This window comes from Triticum urartu, chromosome 6, assembly GCF_003073215.2.
Source record: "Triticum urartu cultivar G1812 chromosome 6, Tu2.1, whole genome shotgun sequence".
Classification (NCBI taxonomy): domain Eukaryota; kingdom Viridiplantae; phylum Streptophyta; class Magnoliopsida; order Poales; family Poaceae; genus Triticum; species Triticum urartu.
In genome coordinates this window covers 439,756,245-439,775,008 of record NC_053027.1, presented here as the reverse complement: position 1 = coordinate 439,775,008, position 18,764 = coordinate 439,756,245, and the positions used below count along the sequence as shown (strand labels likewise).

Below are 18,764 nucleotides of genomic sequence, written 5' to 3'. Positions count from 1 at the left end.
CTGGAAAAACGCCGGGTACTCAGAACGGAGGTGATCCTCGCGTTCCCAGGTGGCTTCACGGTCGGAATGGTGTGACCACTTGACTTTGAGGAATTTGATTGACTTATTGCGAGTCTTGCGTTCAGTCTCTTCAAGAATAGCAACTGGGTGCTCACGATAAGAAAGGTCTTCTTGGAGATCAATGTCTTCGAAGTTGACGGTGCGGTCAGGAGTCTTGAAGCACTTGCGGAGTTGAGAGACATGGAACACGTCGTGCACGATTGCAAATTTTGAAGGAAGCTCGAGTTGATAGGCGAGATCGCCTCTCTTGCTGACGATTTTGAAAGGACCCACGTATCTAGGGGCAAGCTTCCCTTTGATACCGAAGCGACGAGTACCTTTCATTGGAGAGACGCGGAGGTAAACATGGTCTCCGATCTCGAAAGCCAAATCACGATGCTTACTATCATAGTAGCTCTTCTGGCGCGATTGCGCTGCTTTGAGGTTATCTCGAATGGCTTTGCACATTTCCTCTGCCTCTGTGATCAAGTCATTTCCAAGAAGTTGATGTTCACCGGTCTCTGACCAGTTAAGAGGAGTACGACACTTCCTGCCATAGAGAATTTCAAATGGGGCTTTGCCCGAACTTGCTGAAAACTGTTGTTGTAGGAGAACTCGGCATATGGAAGACAATCCTCCCTCTTCATACCGAAGGAGATAACGCAAGCCCTGAGCGTATCTTCAAGAATCTGATTGACAGGCTTGACTTGACCGCTAGTTTGAGGGTGGAAAGCTGTGCTGAAGCGGATGTTGGTGCCCATGGCCTTCTGAAAAGAATCCCAAAATTTGGAGGTAAAGATGCTGCCACGGTATGAAGAGATCACCTGTGGAATGCCGTGCAGAGAGACAATTCGAGAGGTATAAAGCTCCGCCAATTGAGCTGGAGTGATAGACTCTTTGATAGGCAGAAAGTGATCCACTTTAGTGAGTTTGTCGATGACAACGAATATAGCATCATTGCCACACTTGGACTTTGGAAACCCAGTCACGAAGTCCATCTCAATGTGGTCAAACTTCCATTCTGGAATGGCAAGAGGTTGAAGGAGACCAGCTGGTCTTTGGTGTTCTGCCTTCACTCTTCTGCAGACATCACATTCATTCACGAACTGAGCGATCTCGCGCTTCATTCGAGTCCACCAATAAGCCTGCTTGAGGTCCTGATACATCTTCGTACTCCCAGGGTGGATGGAGAGGAGAGAATTGTGCGCCTCATTCATGATAACTTTACGAAGGTCACCTTTAGGCACAACAATACGATCCTCGAAGAAGAGAGTATCCTTGTCATCAAGGCGATAGCACTTGTACTTGGGTTGACTCTTGACAATCCCAATCTTCACCTTCTTCACCATAGCATCAAGAAGTTGAGCCTCGCGAATCTGATCTTCCAAAATAGGAGAGACTTGAAGGTTGGCGAGGAAACCTTGAGGAACAACTTGCAGATTGAGTTTGCGGAAAGCTTCACAAAGCTCGGGTTGGTAAGGCTTGAGAATCAGACTATTGCAGTAAGCCTTCCTGCTCAACACGTCAGCAATCACATTGGCCTTGCCTGGAGTATACTCAATACTCGGATTATACTCTTGAATCATTTCGACCCAATGAGTCTGCCTGAGGTTGAGATTAGGCTGAGTGAAGATGTACTTGAGACTCTTGTGGTCAGTGAAGATGTCCACTTTTCTTCCCAATAAGAGATGTCTCCAAGTCAAAAGAGCATGCACAACTGCCGCCAACTCGAGGTCATGAGTGGGGTAGTTCCTCTCGTTGGGCTTCAATTGGCGAGAGGTATAAGCCACAACTTTCTTCTCTTGCATCAAACACTGCACCAAGACCTTGAAGAGAGGCATCGCAGAAGACCTCGAACGGTTTGGATTCATCAAGAGGAGTCAGAACTGGAGCAGTGACCAATTTCTCTTTCAAAGTGTTGAAAGCGATGTCACATTCCGGAGACCAAACGTACTTGACGTGCTTCTGGAGAAGGTTTGAAAGAGGTTTCGCGATCTTTGAAAAGTTCTCAACGAACCTTCGACAGTAGCTTGCGAGACCAAGGAAGTTGCGGAGTTGCTTCACGTTCTGAGGTGGTTCCCAATTCACAATTGCAGACACCTTCTCAGGATTCACTGCTATGCCCTTGGCAGAGATGATATGCCCAAGATAAAGAACCTCATCGAGCCAAAACTCGCACTTTGAGAACTTAGCGTAGAACTGATGTTCCCTGAGCTTATCGAGCACCAAACGCAAGTGCTTGGCATGATCTTCCTTGTTCTTCGAAAAGACTAGAATGTCATCGAGGTAGACCAAGACAAAGTCATTTGTGTAGGCGTTGAAGATGAAGTTCATCATGTGAGAGAAAGTCGGAGGAGCGTTCACGAGGCCAAAAGACATGACAGTGTATTCATATGAACCATAGCTTGTTCTGAAAGCCGTCTTGGGAATATCTTTCTCACGGATTCGAATCTAGTGATAACTCATACGGAGGTCAAGCTTGGAGAATACTTGGGCACCTTTGAGTTGTTCGAACAACTCATTGATGTTGGGTAGTGGGTACTTGTTCTTGATAGTCTTCTTGTTCAATGGACGGTAGTCAACACAAAGTCGGTCCGTTCCATCCTTCTTCTTCACAAAAAGAACTCCACAACCCCACGGAGAAGAACTAGGTCGGATGAGACCCATTCGCTCTTGAATATCGAGTTGTTTCTTCAGCTCCTTCAACTCTTCTAGTCTGAGCTTGTAAGGACGTTTGCAAACAGGTTTCGTGCCAGGCTCAAGATCGATGACGAATTCAACTGGCCGGTGCGGAGGCATTCCTGGAAGCTCTTCTGGAAAAACGTCTTGATATTCGCAAACGACTAGAATTTGAGAGATGGCATCCAGTTCACCCTTATCGTTGAGAGAAAATAGGCGGATGGTATCATCACGAGCGGCAAAGACAATTACATCCTCAGACGAATGAGTCAATTGAATCTGCCTGGCAGCACAATCAAGATGCGCCTTGTGGTTAGAAAGCCAATCCATTCCGAGAATAAGATCAATATCCGAGTTTCCAAGAACCACCGGAGAGGACAGAAACTTGTAGTCGCCCAACGTGATAGAGACATCGGGAGCAATCAAACTAGAAGTCAAAAGCTTGCCGGGAGAAATAACTTGCATGGCTTTGGATATAACCTCAGTATCAACATTGTGCTTCGATGCAAATGGGCATGACAAGAAAGAATGCGATGCACCAGTATCAAAAAGTACTTTTGCAGGAACATCGTTAACATGAAGGTTACCCATGATGACATCTGACGAGTCCTCTGCCTGAGCTGCATTCAGCAAGTTGACCTTGGCGTGCTTGGGGTTATGCTTGACCACAACTATACTTGTCGATCTCACAGGAGGAGGAGGAGGGAGACGCCTCAGATTGAAGCATTTGTTGTCATAGTGACCCTTCTGTTGGCACTTGTTGCACGTGACCTCTGAAAGCGGACGGTGATATAGAGCACTCGATCTTGGAGCTTGAGACGAAGTCTTGTTCTGAAAGCCAGGGTTGGATGGGTGGGAAGTTCCACTGCCACCTTTGTTCTTCTGCTGATAAGGCTGACGGAACGGAGGAGGAGGAAGCCAATACTTCTGCTGCTTAGCCACTTGAGTTGAGGAAGAAGGAGTAGTATCTCTGACTCGCTTCTTGGAAGCATCACACTTCAGTTGAGCAGCCTCTTGCTTCAAAGCCATGTTGTAAAACTCATCGTACCTCCTGGGCTCAAAGAGGACAAGAGCTAGCTGGATTTCTTCTGAGACCACCCCTGAACTGGTATATCATGCTCTTCTCGTCAGGGACGTCCTGCTTAGCAAAGCGGGCGAGCTTCTGAAACATCTTGTTGTAGTCATAGACAGACATAGAGCCTTGCTTCAGGTTGCGGAATTCCTCACGCTTGCTTTCAACCATGCTCTGAGGAATATGATGAGCTTTGAAGTCTTGACGGAATTCATCCCAGGTAATCACACGGCCTCCTCTGGAATCTTTGTACTGCTGAAACCATTCTGCAGCTTGGTCTTTGAGTTGAAAGGAAGCGAACTTGACAAAGTCCTCAGGCCTAACGTTACTGCACTCGAAATGCTTGCACAAGTCCACGAGCCAATCATCAGCGTCAGTTGCCTCAACGCAATTGCTGAAGGTCTTTGGCTGGTTAGCAAGGAACTGGTTGAGTGTAGCAAAGTGATTCTGATTGTTGCCTTGGTCCCCTTGGTTGCGCTCTTGAAGAAGTTGCATGATCAGCTGCGTGTTTGCATTGGTAGCGGCCATCACAGCTTGCCATGCCTCCGGAGGTGGAGGTGGTGGTGGCGGATCAGGATTCGGAGTCGTGCGCGTTGGAGGAGCCATCCTGAAGAGGTTGACATCCATTAGCACATTGATAGACAAATATTGAAGCTGAACCAAACGGGTTGAAATTGCAACATATAGTCTTCACATCCGAACAAAATGAACGAATGCATTCCAATTGAAATGGTCACATATCCATAAATTGAGAAGCCACTTAGAATTTAGGTAGAAGAAATAAAATCAACAAGGTAAGGAACAAGAACGAATACTCGGTAAGGATCACCCAATCCCAAACCAAATATCCGTGGAAGAAGAACTAGAGCTACAAGAATTCCCACCTATGAAACTCCCGAATCTTTCCGATTATGCAATCAGGTGTTGGGGATACAGGGGAAGCATAATATCTCACCCAAATCTAGCAAATCCTACATCCAGATGTATCCATCCTTCAACACATAACCGAGAAAAACTTCGGAAATCGTCTACCTCAACCTTCGAAAAGCATCCGTTATACAAGTTATGGCAATACTCCCGAACTCCCGCCCCAGTACTGGGTGGCGTCGAGGTTATCTCACCAACAACTGCATAAAAGAGATTTTCGATGTCAGCGAAACTAAACTCAGGTATTCCAGAACTGCAACGATAAAATTGTGACGACAACACCTCGGAGCTCAACTCCCCGGGACACTGCCACAACCCCTAAATGACAGGAGGCACCAAGAACAATGTTCTCGTCACAAATCGATCGGAACGATTCCAAGATACCCGCGTGATCCTAAATTTTTTTTGTGAAATTTGAGAAGAGAAGAGACAAAACTCTACGTCAGGATACCTTACCAGAGCGATGAAGGGACTGGGGAGTAAAAGAATTCCTAAACTCTCCGATATATAATTCCTAAATGACTCAAAACATTTTTTCTAGACTCAACTCATCAGCTAATTCGATCAAGCAGTGGGGCTCCTAAGGTCGGGGAAGGCTCTGATTACCAACTTGTAACGCCCTCGATGCGGCTATATCTCCTACGTGTCGAAGCACGACTTAGAGGCATAACCGCATTGAAAGCAATGTCGCAAGTAAGGTAATCTTCACAACAACCCATGTAAATAGATAATAGGGAAAAAGGTACATAGTTGGCTTACACTCGCCATGTCACACAAATACATAAATAACATTACAATCATCCAATACACTCATGATCCGACTATGGTACCAAAATAAAAGATCAACCCCAACGTGCGACACGGTCCCGATCGTCCCCAACTGGGCACCACTACTGATCATCAGGGAAAGACACATAGTAACGGCGTGAGTCTTCGTCGAACTCCCACTTGAGCTCAAGCGCATCATCTGGAACGGAGTCATCGGTCCCTGCATCTGGTTTGGAAGTAATCTGTGAGTCACGAGGACTCAGCAATATCACACCCTCGCGATCAAGACTATTTAAGATTATAGGTAAGGCAAGGTAATATGTGGAGCTGCAGCAAGCGACTAGCATATATGGTGGCTAACCTGTTCGTAAAAGAGAGCGAGAAGAGAAGGCAAAGCACGAACGAAGAACTATAGAACAACCTACGGCAAACATTACTCCAACACCGTGTTCACTTCCCGGACTCCGCCGAGAAGAGACCATCACGGTTACACACGCAGTTGATTCATATTAATTAAATTAAGGTTCATGTTATCTACAACCGGACATTAAAAAATTCCCATCTGCCCATAACCGCGGGCACGGCTTTCGAAAGTTCAAATCCCTGCAGGGGAGTCCCAACTTAGCCCATCACAAGCTCTCACGGACAACGAAGGATATACCTTCTCCCGAGACATTCCGATCAGACTCGGTATCCCGGTTCTACAAGACAACTTCGACAAGGTAAAACAAATCCAGCAACACCGCCCGAATGTGCCGACAAATCCCGATAGGAGCTGCACATATCTCGTTCTCAGGACACACTCAGATGAGACATCCTACGAGTAAAACCAAACCTCAAGTTGCCCCGAGGTGGCCCCGCAGTCTGCTCGGTCGGACCAACACTCAGAGGAGCACTGGCCAGGGGGGTTTAAATAAGATGACCCTCGGGCTCTGGAAACCCAAGGGAAAAAGAGGCTAGGTGGCAAATGGTAAAACCAAGGTTGGGCATTGCGGGAGGAGTTTTACTCAAAGAGAATTGTCAAGGGGTTCCCATTATCACCCAACCGCGTAAGGAACGCAAAATCCAGGAACATAACACCGATATGACGGAAACTAGGGCGGCAAGAGTGGAACAAAACACTAGGCAAAAGGCCAAGCCTTCCACCCTTTACCAAGTATATAGATGCATTTAGATAACAAGATAATATAATGATATCCCAACAATAAACAATGTTCCAACAAGGAACGATCTCCAATCTTCACCTGCAACTAGCAACGCTATAAGAGGGGCTGAGCAAAGCGGTAACATAGCCAATCAACTGTTTGCTAGGACATGGTGGTTAGAGGTTTGACATGGCAATTTGGGAGGCATGATAAGCAAGTGGTAGGTATCGTAGCATAGGCATAGCAAAAGAGCGAGCATCTAGCAAGCAAAGATAGAAGTGATTTCGAGGGTATGATCATCTTGCCTGCAAAATTGTCAGAGTTGACTTGATCCTCGTAAGCAAACTCAACGGGCTCCTCGTTAGCGAACTCGTCTCCCGGCTCTACCCAAACAAGACAAACAAGCAAAAGTAACACAATCAACCACGTGCAATGCTCCAACAACATGATGCAAACATGGTATGCTATGCGGGATGCGATATGTGATGCATATGCAAGATTTGACAAGGAATGATTGAACCTGGTCTCAACTTGGAAATCCAAGAGTGCAACTGGAAAGGTGAGGTGATTTCGGTTGAAATCGATATAAAGAACACCGGAATAGGATGCACGGTTTGGAAATGGCAAGCAAAACAAATATGGCACCGGTCTGCGATAAACAGCAAGTACCCATCAAAATGCAACAAGTTAAACATACTACAACACTCAAACATGACAACAAAATACATGGCAGGGATCCACTCATGATGCTTGACAAAAGATGAACACTGAGCTACGGCCAATTCATCCATTAACAGGTTCAAACAAGCATGGCAAAAATGCAAACGATAACAGGTTTCAGACTTAGTGAAATTAACACAAGTCTGGAATTTAACATCAGGTAGCACACTTTGGATCATGAAAACTATATGCTAGAGGACTTAACATGGCAAAACAAGCATGACATGAAGGTACTCAAAGAGCTTAACAAAAGTCCCTTTGTGACCTTGAGCCAAAAGGGACCAGAACATGGCAAAAACATAATCAGATTACAGACTTAGTGAAAAACTGGAGCATGCAAATCTGTTAACGAGTATGCATGTTTACGAGCTCGATGCACTCACTACAGAGTAAGGCATGACAAACTAAGCATGCACCCATGAAGAATACGTATCATAGAAGTTAGACATGGCAAGAACAACAACATAACATGCACGGATCAATAACAACATTCTCGGCAAAATCGCTAGCAAGTAAACAATCTGCCAGGATTCATGAAATAGCAAAAATAGAGGTCGATTGACTCAATCTAGGTTGCTCCATAATTGCAAACAAGGATATGGATGGATAGACCACCACAATATTAACAAATTATCCTTACTGATCATCCTCAAAAGAGGCATGGATCACTAGGAAACAACATGAACATATGGCGTATTGATAAAAACAGATCAAGGACTTAGAGAAAAACTAAGTCCCTGAAATCAGCATTAACGAATGCACTACTTTGCAAACTTGTGCTAGTCACCACAAATGTCACAAAAATACATGGTAAGCATCCCTGTAAAGATGGCATGGCATATAAAAAACACATGTAGAGCTCAGGAGCATATCATGCACACATTAATCATGACAAAAATGACAAATAGCTATTTGATGCAGCAGATCTGACAATTATCTCAAATATCTCTCTTCCAACAGCATTTCGGGCATCAAGATGAGCTCGAATGAAAATGATGCAATGAGATGAAATGATGTACTCTCAAAGACGAACATTTTGATATGCTACACGCACAAAACGGAGCTACGGATGCGGAGTTACGACATGATGAAGAATGCTAAAAATATGCAAAACTGGGACAAAACGGGGTCAACCCTAGGGTTTACTGTAGCTGCGGATCTGGATCTGGCGCGCACGCGATTCGAGGATGGCCGGGGAGCTCGCCGGAGTTCGTAGCCAGACTTTGCGAGGCACGCCGGCTGGAGGAGGGCTTGCCGGAGAAGAGGGCGCGGCCGGAGCTCCTCGGGCGGCGAGGGGCGGCGCCGGCGCGGCAAGGTGCGGCGGCGACTGGGCGGTGGTCGGCGACTGGCGGGCGGCGGAGGTGCCGCGACGTCGAGGCGGAGGCGGCCGGCGACCGGACGACGACGGCGGCGCGGCGAGGCTGCTTCGGGCGCGGGCGGCGCTCGGGAGGAAGGAGCCGGGGCCCGGATGCGGGAGGAGAGGGCCGGCCTTGGGCCCGCGCTGGCCGCGGTGGGTGCGAGACGGTGGTGGCCACGTGGCGGCACACCACTGGCTGCGGGCGGCGGCGGCGACTCTGTCCGGCGCGGCCCGGACGTTGTCCGGCGCGCGGAGAGGAAGGGGAGCTAGGGTTTGGGGGAGAAGATCCGAAAATTTCGGGAAGGAGCTATATATAGGCATAGAGGGAGCTAGGAGAGTCCAAATGAGGTGCGGTTTGCGGCCACGCGATCGTGATCGAACGCTCTAGATGATGGAGAGAGGTTTGGTGGGTTTTGGGCCAAATTGGAAGGGTGTTGGGCTGCAACACACACGAGGCCTTCTCGGTCCCTCGGTTAACCGTTGGAGTATCAAACAAAGTCCAAATGACACGAAACTTGACAGGCGGTCTACCGATAGTAAACCAAGGCCGCATGGCAAGTCTCGGTCCAATCCGGAAATGTTTAACCCCCACACATGAAAAGAGGTAGCAAGGACCACCGGAGGAGATAGGAGCGCCGGAATGCAAAACGGACAACGGAGAAAATGCTCGGATGCATAAGACGAACACTTATGCAAATGCAATGCACATGATGACATGATATGAGATGTATGACAACGACAACAACACACCGAGACAAAAACCCGAACCCGAGGAGATAAAATAACTTAGCGCCGGAAACGGCAAGGGTTGGAGTACATATAAGGTAAATTACATCTGGGGTGTTACAGATGGGGACGCGGGCGTCGATGACCAGTGGCGACCGTCCAGCCCCCGCCGTCAGGGGCGGCCTCGTCGGGGCGGACCCGATGGATGTCGGAGCGGAGGCGTCCCACGACGGTCGGGCCGGGTCCGCGTCCGGCGAGGGGGCCAGGGCGGCTGGTGGGGGCACCGGAGCGGCAGGGGAGGCGCGGAGCGCCAGACGATAGGAACGAGACGCAGATCCTGCGGAGGAAGGGCTGGAATCCAGCCAGTACTGCGCGTGCATGGCCGGAAGCAGAGGGGGAAGGGGTGGCCATGGCCGAGGGGTGGGCGCCGGCACCGGAGCGGTGGCCGGCGGCAGGGTGGGGTAGGCGCCGAGGCCGGAGTGGCTGGCGGCGCAGAAGCGGGGAGCGGGAGCTAGCTAGCGGATTCTCGACCTGCCAGAGCTCCTCTCAAATTGTGATCTTAATTTCTTGCGTTCAAAATGTCATGAATTTGGTTTGATTTAAATAAAAATCATCCGCTCGTTCAAATTTCGTTCAAAATGTGTCCCCATGTTTGATGCATAGCGCCGAATGGCCGGCTCCGTATCCGTATCGCCGGACAGTGACCCCGATTCGACGGACGGCTTTGAATAAGGCCTCACGCATTGGCGTCATCTTGGAATGGATCAGCCAGACAACCATAGGCGTCGAATTGTTCCACGGATTTCAGTAAGAGACAGACCAGCGCTCGTGTGAACTGTGCGTGGAAGGTCTCGGAATACTTTTGGATTTTAGGCGGACAACAGTGTCTCTACACGCGACCTGCTGGCCCATTTTCAAAACGAGCGGTGTTGATGACTTGAGATTAAATATGCCGGGCAGAAAACATATACTCGTGGCGCATTAAAGTAGTTGTGTGCAGATATATGATTTTGAGCCAAGATGGAGTCAATTTGGCCGTGGGAGTTTGGTGCCACGATGACTTTGTTGGCGGATCTGCTGACTCTTGCCGCACGGCAAGGCAGGGATCGACATCGTCGACGAGAAAAAGTCGCGGATTTGATCAGGAACGGTGAGCAAAGCACGCCAATTAGACAAATCGGCTCTGTTGTTTAGTATGTGCGTGACATAAATGCGTCGCTTAGTGTTAAAAATATCAGGGGTGTCTGGCTGCTCTGCTCTGCTCTATTCTGCTTCATGTGGATGCAGAATTAAAGGTCTGCTAGGACGTCACCTCCGGATTATGTTATGTTACTCTAGAGGTTAGTTGAGCTGAAACACTCGTGAGTAAACTACTAGTAGTATCAAATATAGTTGTATGATACTATCACGTTGATTCCTGTAATATTCTCGCTGACAGTTGAATGGATGCCGTCACTCTCGGCGAGACTGCGGACCACGTACGTAGATTGCCATGTCTGCTCAAGAAAGCAGCTTGATAGTGATGGGGAGTTAGTTTAGGTGTGGACAACGACGCGCACCTGCACTGGGTCTGGGTGTAACCTGGTCTGCTGGTCGCGAGAAAATGCAAAAGAGAAAGAAAAAAACAACCGCCTCCGGAGAAGTGAGCAAGGGGGTCAGTTGAAGCAACGGCGGCTCAACAGGGAGGAAAAAGAAGACCGCTGCTTTCATCATCATAGGAACTGCAGAAAAGATTAAAAGGTAAAAAACAAATGTAGAGTACTCTTTGATGGCAGCTTCACATGCTCGGATCAGAAAAGAATAGAGCTGCAGCCCTGCAAGGGTAGGCTGCTGCATGTTAATTGACCCTACATTATCTTCATCGGTTCCTTTTCCCTTGGAACCTTGCTCATCTGACCTCAGCCAGGAATGTGCTGTACTACTACTCCTTCCGTTTCTAAATATAAGTTTTTTTAAACATTTCAAATGAACTACAACATACGTAACATACGAATGTATATAGACATATTTTAGAATATATATTCATTCATTTTGTTCCGTATGTAGTCGCTTGTTGAAATCTCTAAAAAGACTTATATTTGGAAACGGAGGGAGTACTTACTAGGTATGACACAATGGCACAACATGCCGCAGCGAGTATATATTTTACAGGGTGACGAGTAACAGCGAGGAAATGGACTTTGGTCCGGTTGGCAACTGCTGTCACTTTTGCCGGGTCACAAATTGCAGCCAACAACTACCACTCTGAGGTCTCAGCCGGTGCCCTGTACTGGTGTAGGTTTAACCTGGCATATTTAACAGCAAATTATCCGCTGTTACTCGTCAGTGCTTACGAGGCCTTGTCACATCAGATGAGTTCACAAGATACTCGGTGTCATAGGAGGTTATATCAAATGAGGCCACAAGATATCTGATACTCCCTTCGTTCCAAAACTGGTTCCAAAATGTTTGAAGTCCTAGCTTTGTCCTAGATTTTGGTCAAACTTAAAGACGTGTGACTCAGGACAAACCTAGAACTTCAAACTATTTGAAACGGAGGAAGTGCACGAGAAATAAAATGGCTTAACTGAACTTAGCCAAAAAGAAAAACAGAGAGAGTAAACTGAACACTGGCATAAACAACCACAACTCGAATGCACATTTTTGTACAGAAGCGCAAGCAGTCGCCTGGCACAGTTTCTGTCCTCAGGACCTTCTTTCAGTCGAATGTTGCTCATATCATAGGGACAGTCATCTATACCACGGACCACACACACATTTTCTTGTCGCTAAGAATGTACATGCACCTTCACATGGAAATGAACTCAAAGGGCATCTACTGGCGGAGCTCCGAAAGACATGCTTCCACTCGCGAGCAAGTTTCAATGATGGGTTGCAGCACATGCTGGGGGGTAACGAATGGTACAGTACAACGCATGTATCAGCAGCATCGGCAGCAAAACAGGTCTCGGCATGTGTACGGGGCTGCTCTGGCTTCCAGCTCCTCAATTGGGGGCACGGCCTCGAGAACAAATCCATTCTCTCTAGTGAAGCAGAAGTCATAGATGTTTCTGCATATGCCTTTACTGAACGGATGAACTCTATCAGGAATTCCCCTGCAAGTAGTACAGCTCCGGTGTTTCAGTACCGAGTTAATGATACAGCAATGATGAATCACAGCAAGCTGGAGCGTGAGTCACCGCCTCCAGTATTGCATACCTTAAGTAGAATATCCGCTTCCTTCTGGCCACTTCATAGGTTGTTTGATTTGTGAGAGCAATATAACTGCAAAATATAGAAGGGGGGAATTCAGCCAAACATGCATGCATTAAAGACAAAATGTAGTTGCTCCTTTCGGGCAGGGGCTGCATGGAGATGATGCCTTTGTAGCATTGCCAACAATTAATGGCCTAAAATTAATCAAATTCCAGCCATGCGCTGGAAGGGCAGGCATGTGTACCGCTTTGCTTCGGCTTTTGCCCTCTGACCCTCTATTCACTGGGTTAACCCCGTAGTGCGACATTTTGGGTCAACAGGCATTATATGCTACTGTACTTCAATTTATAACTCAATGAAAATTGACAAAGTGGTATTGGGAGTTAAACAGAAATAACTTTAAAAAATTATATGTTCAACCATTGGCCTGTTGCTATGCATTTGCTAGACAGTAATGTTTCGACAAAGCTCAAATCCATGATTTTCTCCCCTCCTTTTTCCCGAAGGAAATTTAAGTACATGTTCTCAACTTAACAATTCAAGAAAATAAAATAAAAAATGCTACCATTTGACGCTCTTTTGAATAATTAGAAGGCCTTGTATGGTTAGAGAGATCAAAAGACCAGGAAAAAGCTTACGTATGAAACATCAACAACAACAGCAGGAACATAAGGATAAATATCAATACTGCCAACAGGATTACACCAATAAAATCCTTCCACCTGCCATGGTAACAAAAATAAGTTCCATGAGATAACCAGAAAAGAAAGGCTCGAATGAAAGGATTGAAGCCACATCTTATGGACAACAATATGATCTCAGAAGAGAATAACATATCTTACCAGACTTTCTCAATATCTAAATGCAGTGACTCAATGTACAGAGCGACAGTCCAGGTAGACAGGATTGATTCTTCAAATATGTACCACCTAGAAAATATAAAACATTTGTTATTAAACTATTAAAACAACTTTAATAATTGAACCTAACACATCACAAGGTACCACAACATAAACAGTACAGTTTGTACTGCCAGTAAAGTCCAAAAAAGATTGGTGCGTACATAGTTAACCTTTTTTAAGCAGTCGAACCAAATGAGCTTTATACTCCCTCCATGCCAAAATAGTGCATGTTAAGATTTTTCCTAGGTTAAACTTTGTAGTTTGACCAACTATATAGAAAAATATATGAACTTTTACAGTACCAAATATCTATGATAACAAAATAAATTCCATGATGAATCTAATGGAATTGTAGATGTCAACAATTTTTTCTACAAAACTTGGTCAAATTATAATGTTTGGCTTAGGATAATACTAATATGCACTATATTTTGGCATAGATGGAGTACATGGTAAAAGAAAGAGAGAATTCCTTATTTGTCCCTTTCTTAAAATTTGCTTCACTATTTGACACCCAATGTAAATTTTGTTCCCTATATGGCACTTCCGTCCATTTTAGTAACTAACGGTGTTAAGTGTGAGATGAAACGACCATTTTGCCCCTAGTGCATTTTCACCGATGTTGCACTCCAATATTTTGGTCCTTAACTTAAGTTATCTGTGCATGTAAAAGTCATAGAAAACATCTATAAAACTTGTACTACCATATCTAAGATCAGTATCATACTAGTTAGTTCATCACGTTCCAAAAGCATTATACACACTATTAAATCCTCTAATTAGCCCATGTTCAGAACTAGTACACATAATTAGCCGTAGACCATGCGTGTGCCGGCAGCCGTGGACCACGCGCACGGTCGGCAAACGAGAACGCCTCCTACTGGCCACGAGCAGCCGTAGACCACGCACACAGCCGGTAAGCGGAGGACCAGGGGAATGCCACCAGCCAGCCACGCGCAGCCAGAGACCATGTCCTCGCTCGGACTGAGGCAGTCGCCGCTGCCGGTCGTCCAGTTCTGGTAACTGCCTCAGCCTCCTCTAATGGATTTACAAGCAAATGAGTTTGCAGTGGTAGACCTATCTCCTGAAAAGAGTTCGGTAAACAAGGGAACGAAGCAACCATCCCCGAAGGAGCGTTTGAAGGGATTGACTTCGGCTCCTATTATCTTTGTTTACCAATCTTCAAATTGGTGAATTGGTTAACAGGAAGTGCGTGCTAGCACGCTTCATATTTCTAGTAACAAGGGCCGTTGCTTGTTTGGTCGTTAGATCAAAGGGTGTTCATCCCTTGCTTGGCCGTGCCGCGGGAACAGGTCCATCGGGACGATGTCCATCACCTGCAGCACCGCCGTTCAGTGCTTGCCCACTGGCTTCGCCGCGCCCGTCTTCATCTTGTCCAGCAGCTTCAGGAGCATGCCTGCCGACAGCGACGCCATGTGCCGGTGATTTGGTGAGATGGAATTTGAGTTAGTCTAGGCGGTGATCAACGAAAGGATCGCAAGAAAGGTTGTTTCTGTTCTTTTCCTGAAACATCAACGAGTTCTTCGTACTGCCGATGAAATCTCAAGCTAAATTGCACGATGGGCGTGTTGATTCGACCAAATCAGAGCCAATTTGTACACAATCTTGCATCAAACAAGGCGAATCCAAGGAAACCTTGGCTAGTTCGATAAAACCTTGGCCAGTTCAATGCTCGCCACATCAAGAACGACGGAAGAACCTCGAAGTGGAGCTTTGCATGGACGTCCGGCTGCAACAAGAGAGGGTGATCCTAGAAGACAGGAGAAGCTGTTCGCACCTCATTGCACCACTGTGGCCTGCACAGCCGCACCGAGGCCGAGCCCGCCTCAATGCCGCGTACCGGCCCCTTTGTAGTCATGTTCACCTACGGGTGAGCCGCACCAAGGCATTTGCCAACTACCACCTCCGCCGCGCCTTGGCTCGCGATATCCGCAGCCGCCTTGTCCCCTTCCGCCTCAGTGCCTTAGCCGCCATCCACCGCCCTACCCTGGTCGCCACGCACAGCCACAGCCCCACCTGGGTCGCCCATACCCCTTAGCCTCGCACCGCCGCTGCTATGTGCTCGGGGGAGAGAGTGAGTTCTATCGCAGGGAAGAGGATTCAGTCAGGGATCGGGGAGAGGAGAGAATGGTTCGATCGATCCATCTCTTCCTTTTTTTTTCTGGTGTTTAACAGCTAGGAGCACTTTGGTCCATGGAAGAAAATACTGACAGGTCAAATGGACGTAATGGTAACAGATTTGACGGAAATGTCATATAGGGAACAAATTGTAAATATAGTGTCAAAAAGGGAAGAATTTTTGTTTAGGGCCAAATAGGGAAGCAAAATTTAAGAAAGGGTCAAATAAGGAATTCTCTCTCTAAAAGAAAAGGGTTCATCCATCATCTAACACATCAGTTCAAATATTTCAGATCAGCTACCTAGTATTGATAGTTTTGAACAAATTGACTTGTAACTGCACATGGCAACTTAACTCTTACAACTAAATTTTACAATCCATATGTAAAATCAAGTCTATATCTTGTCCCATTTACTTTCAGTCACAAATCGATGCCCGGTGCAAAGCGTGCAATCAACTTCAACTTCGGCTATATCTTTATTAGATTAGCCACATGAAAATAACAGAAACAGATTAATCAAAATGTGTTTTCAGAACATCATGCGTATACATTGTTTCTATACCACTATATAGTATACGAATAACAATGATTATCGGCTGTTGGATGAAGCCGATCCAACGGTTGAGAGGTGGCAAATCCGGGTAGTCTTGGCTGTTGGATATTCTCTCCACCACATTGGATTATGCCACGTGTACTAATCCAGAAGATTCTACACCTGCGCTTATGCAGGAACCTGAAAACAAAGACACTTTTCCTTTGTTCTGGACTTCTCCAAACTTCAATTTTCCAGGTTTTCTTTGTTAAAAGAACACCATTCATTTTTATTCTATCATTTACGTTGTACAATATGCACGTAACACATACATTTCTCATTTGTTCTAGACTCTTCCATACGAGAGTTCTCCCAAGTTTTTTCTTCCAAAAGAACTGACATTTATTTTATTTTTTATTTCTGTTTTTTGGGGGGGTTCAAAGCTAATGTACAAAGTCCAATTTTCTTTGCAAATGGTGTACTCAACTGTTCTTATACATTTCACATGAGTTTTGTGTAGTATATACCACAGAGTCATCAAATATTAAGTAATTATAATTTGAATTCAAATGGGGTGGGCGATGAAACTTAAACATACATCTTAAATTTATTTGTGTGTGACTCCAAATGTATATGTTTTGACTATTATAATGTGGTATGTTGATATCTGTTCGCACTTCACTCTCACATGCAAGGCGCGTGTAACTTACTAGTACTGAATAGTGTATGATAAAATCAAAGATGTTCAGGTTGCATGTTGGAGATAAAAACGAAATCCAGAAACCATGACCAGCTGAAGTGTAATCTGTTTGCTCATATAATCAAAGAATGGGTGGATATGCATTGATAGTCACACCAATCAAGCCTTACGCAGCATGCGTGCATAGAGCAGGCTCCTCAAAATGTTTATACAGCACCAGATGTCCAGAAGCAAGCCAATAAACACACATGCAGATTTATTCTGCAGAGTGCACAGTAGAACATAGACGGTGTACAATGGAAACACATGAACGTGCATGCCAGGCAACATAGTCATTATGTACATGTAAAAAATATAATGCAGGAAATACACATGCCAAAACTCACCAAAAACGACAATGGTTCTTTTTGCCAATGCACGTTCCAAGCCAAACACAGTGATGGTCAAACTGAAGGACACATTTATCACAATCATGGCAGTGCCTGGTACGAGGTGGCTGCAAAAGTGTAATGTAGGAAAAAGTGAACTTAGACAATCAGCAAAAGCTTTACATGGAAAAAGTTTGAAGAGTAGGACGTAGGATCAGTGGATCACACAGATCAGTGTGAAACAAAGACATGTGAAAAACAACTATTTAGTAATGTATGAGACAGTACTAATTCAATCTGTAGCATCCAAAGTCGTGTAACCACCACTTTGCTAATTAGTTAGGAATTAGAACCCCGACATAGCATCAGGGTGTAGAAGACCCTCAGGATGGTCTCAGGGAGCTTTAAGATACTCGTCATAGCCTTAGGGCACCTAAATGGGTCTTCAATAGGCAATACAATGAAACCATTTAGAGCAACAGTATGACGGAAAGGCTGCAAATAGACTACTTCAACTATATCATGGAACAATCAACTGTAATTCTAATGCCTGAATTCTTATAGATCCACTTAACGATTCTTAACCAGTGACGTAAGGAGTTTAGTTAAATACAACCAAAGGTACGTGGACATAACTCATGGCTCACAAAAATGCCTTGTTTTTCGTGTCACCGACCCACACTTGATGTGAAGTTCAATCCGATGATTTTATACAATGGACGTAGTGAACATTTGCATGTCATAATTATGAAAGCTTTAGCACCATAAATTGAGAAGATAAAACAAAACCTGGATAATTTTGCAATATTGGCAAGTCCAATCCCTACAAAGAAAATATAGAAGAATGTTAAACTAATATTATGACCGCGAGCAAACACAAGGATTTTACTACTGCATATACCCTAAAAAATAAATTTCTCGAGCTTCACCTGTTGCTTGACCCAGGAGGATAAAGATCCACAATTTGATGCAACCATGACGATGAAGAAGACATTGGTCTAAGTTTCTCTAGATCAGGCCGGTTTGTGGTGGACTTTAAGCTTCCATGTTTTGAACTGGATTGTCTTTTCTTAATCATCAAAAACACACACACAAGAAAGTATAAGTATCAGTGTATACCTCAGATAGGTTGTCAACACTTCTATGCTATGGTGATTACGACATTACTTTGAAAGAGTGGCGGTATTGATGAAGGTTGCATGCATCCCACCACTGGCTTGCATTGCATCAATAACATAGCTGACGGCACAGGAGCCCCAAAATCAGGCACTTATCAGATTCAATCGATAATGTGTATGATAATAAATTCAATAAGGCTATTCAATACCCTGGAGATGAACCAGCAGTGTAGAAGTATTGCGCTAAGGCGATCAGAACGAGCACACCATACACTCCGATATACCTGTAATAAAATGATACCAAATGGAGATCCTCAACAACCAAAAAGAGATAACTGTACACATCCTAAGTCAGAACAGAATGGACGGGGATTT

The 18,764-nt window shown here is 45.5% G+C and overlaps 1 protein-coding gene across 1 annotated transcript; it reads right to left on the bottom strand.

The window, feature by feature from the left end:
* Positions 1 to 12,026: 12,026 nt before the first annotated feature.
* Positions 12,027 to 18,673, bottom strand: LOC125514061 (protein S-acyltransferase 10; the record flags this gene model as incomplete). Its single annotated transcript, XM_048679310.1, is given in 9 exon segments — positions 12,027 to 12,528; positions 12,632 to 12,697; positions 13,267 to 13,350; positions 13,471 to 13,557; positions 17,290 to 17,399; positions 18,061 to 18,094; positions 18,201 to 18,335; positions 18,439 to 18,510; positions 18,599 to 18,673. Coding segments are annotated over 9 exon segments (838 nt in total), but the record flags the coding sequence as incomplete, so codon positions are not given.
* Between the last annotated feature and the right edge of the window lie 91 nt (positions 18,674 to 18,764).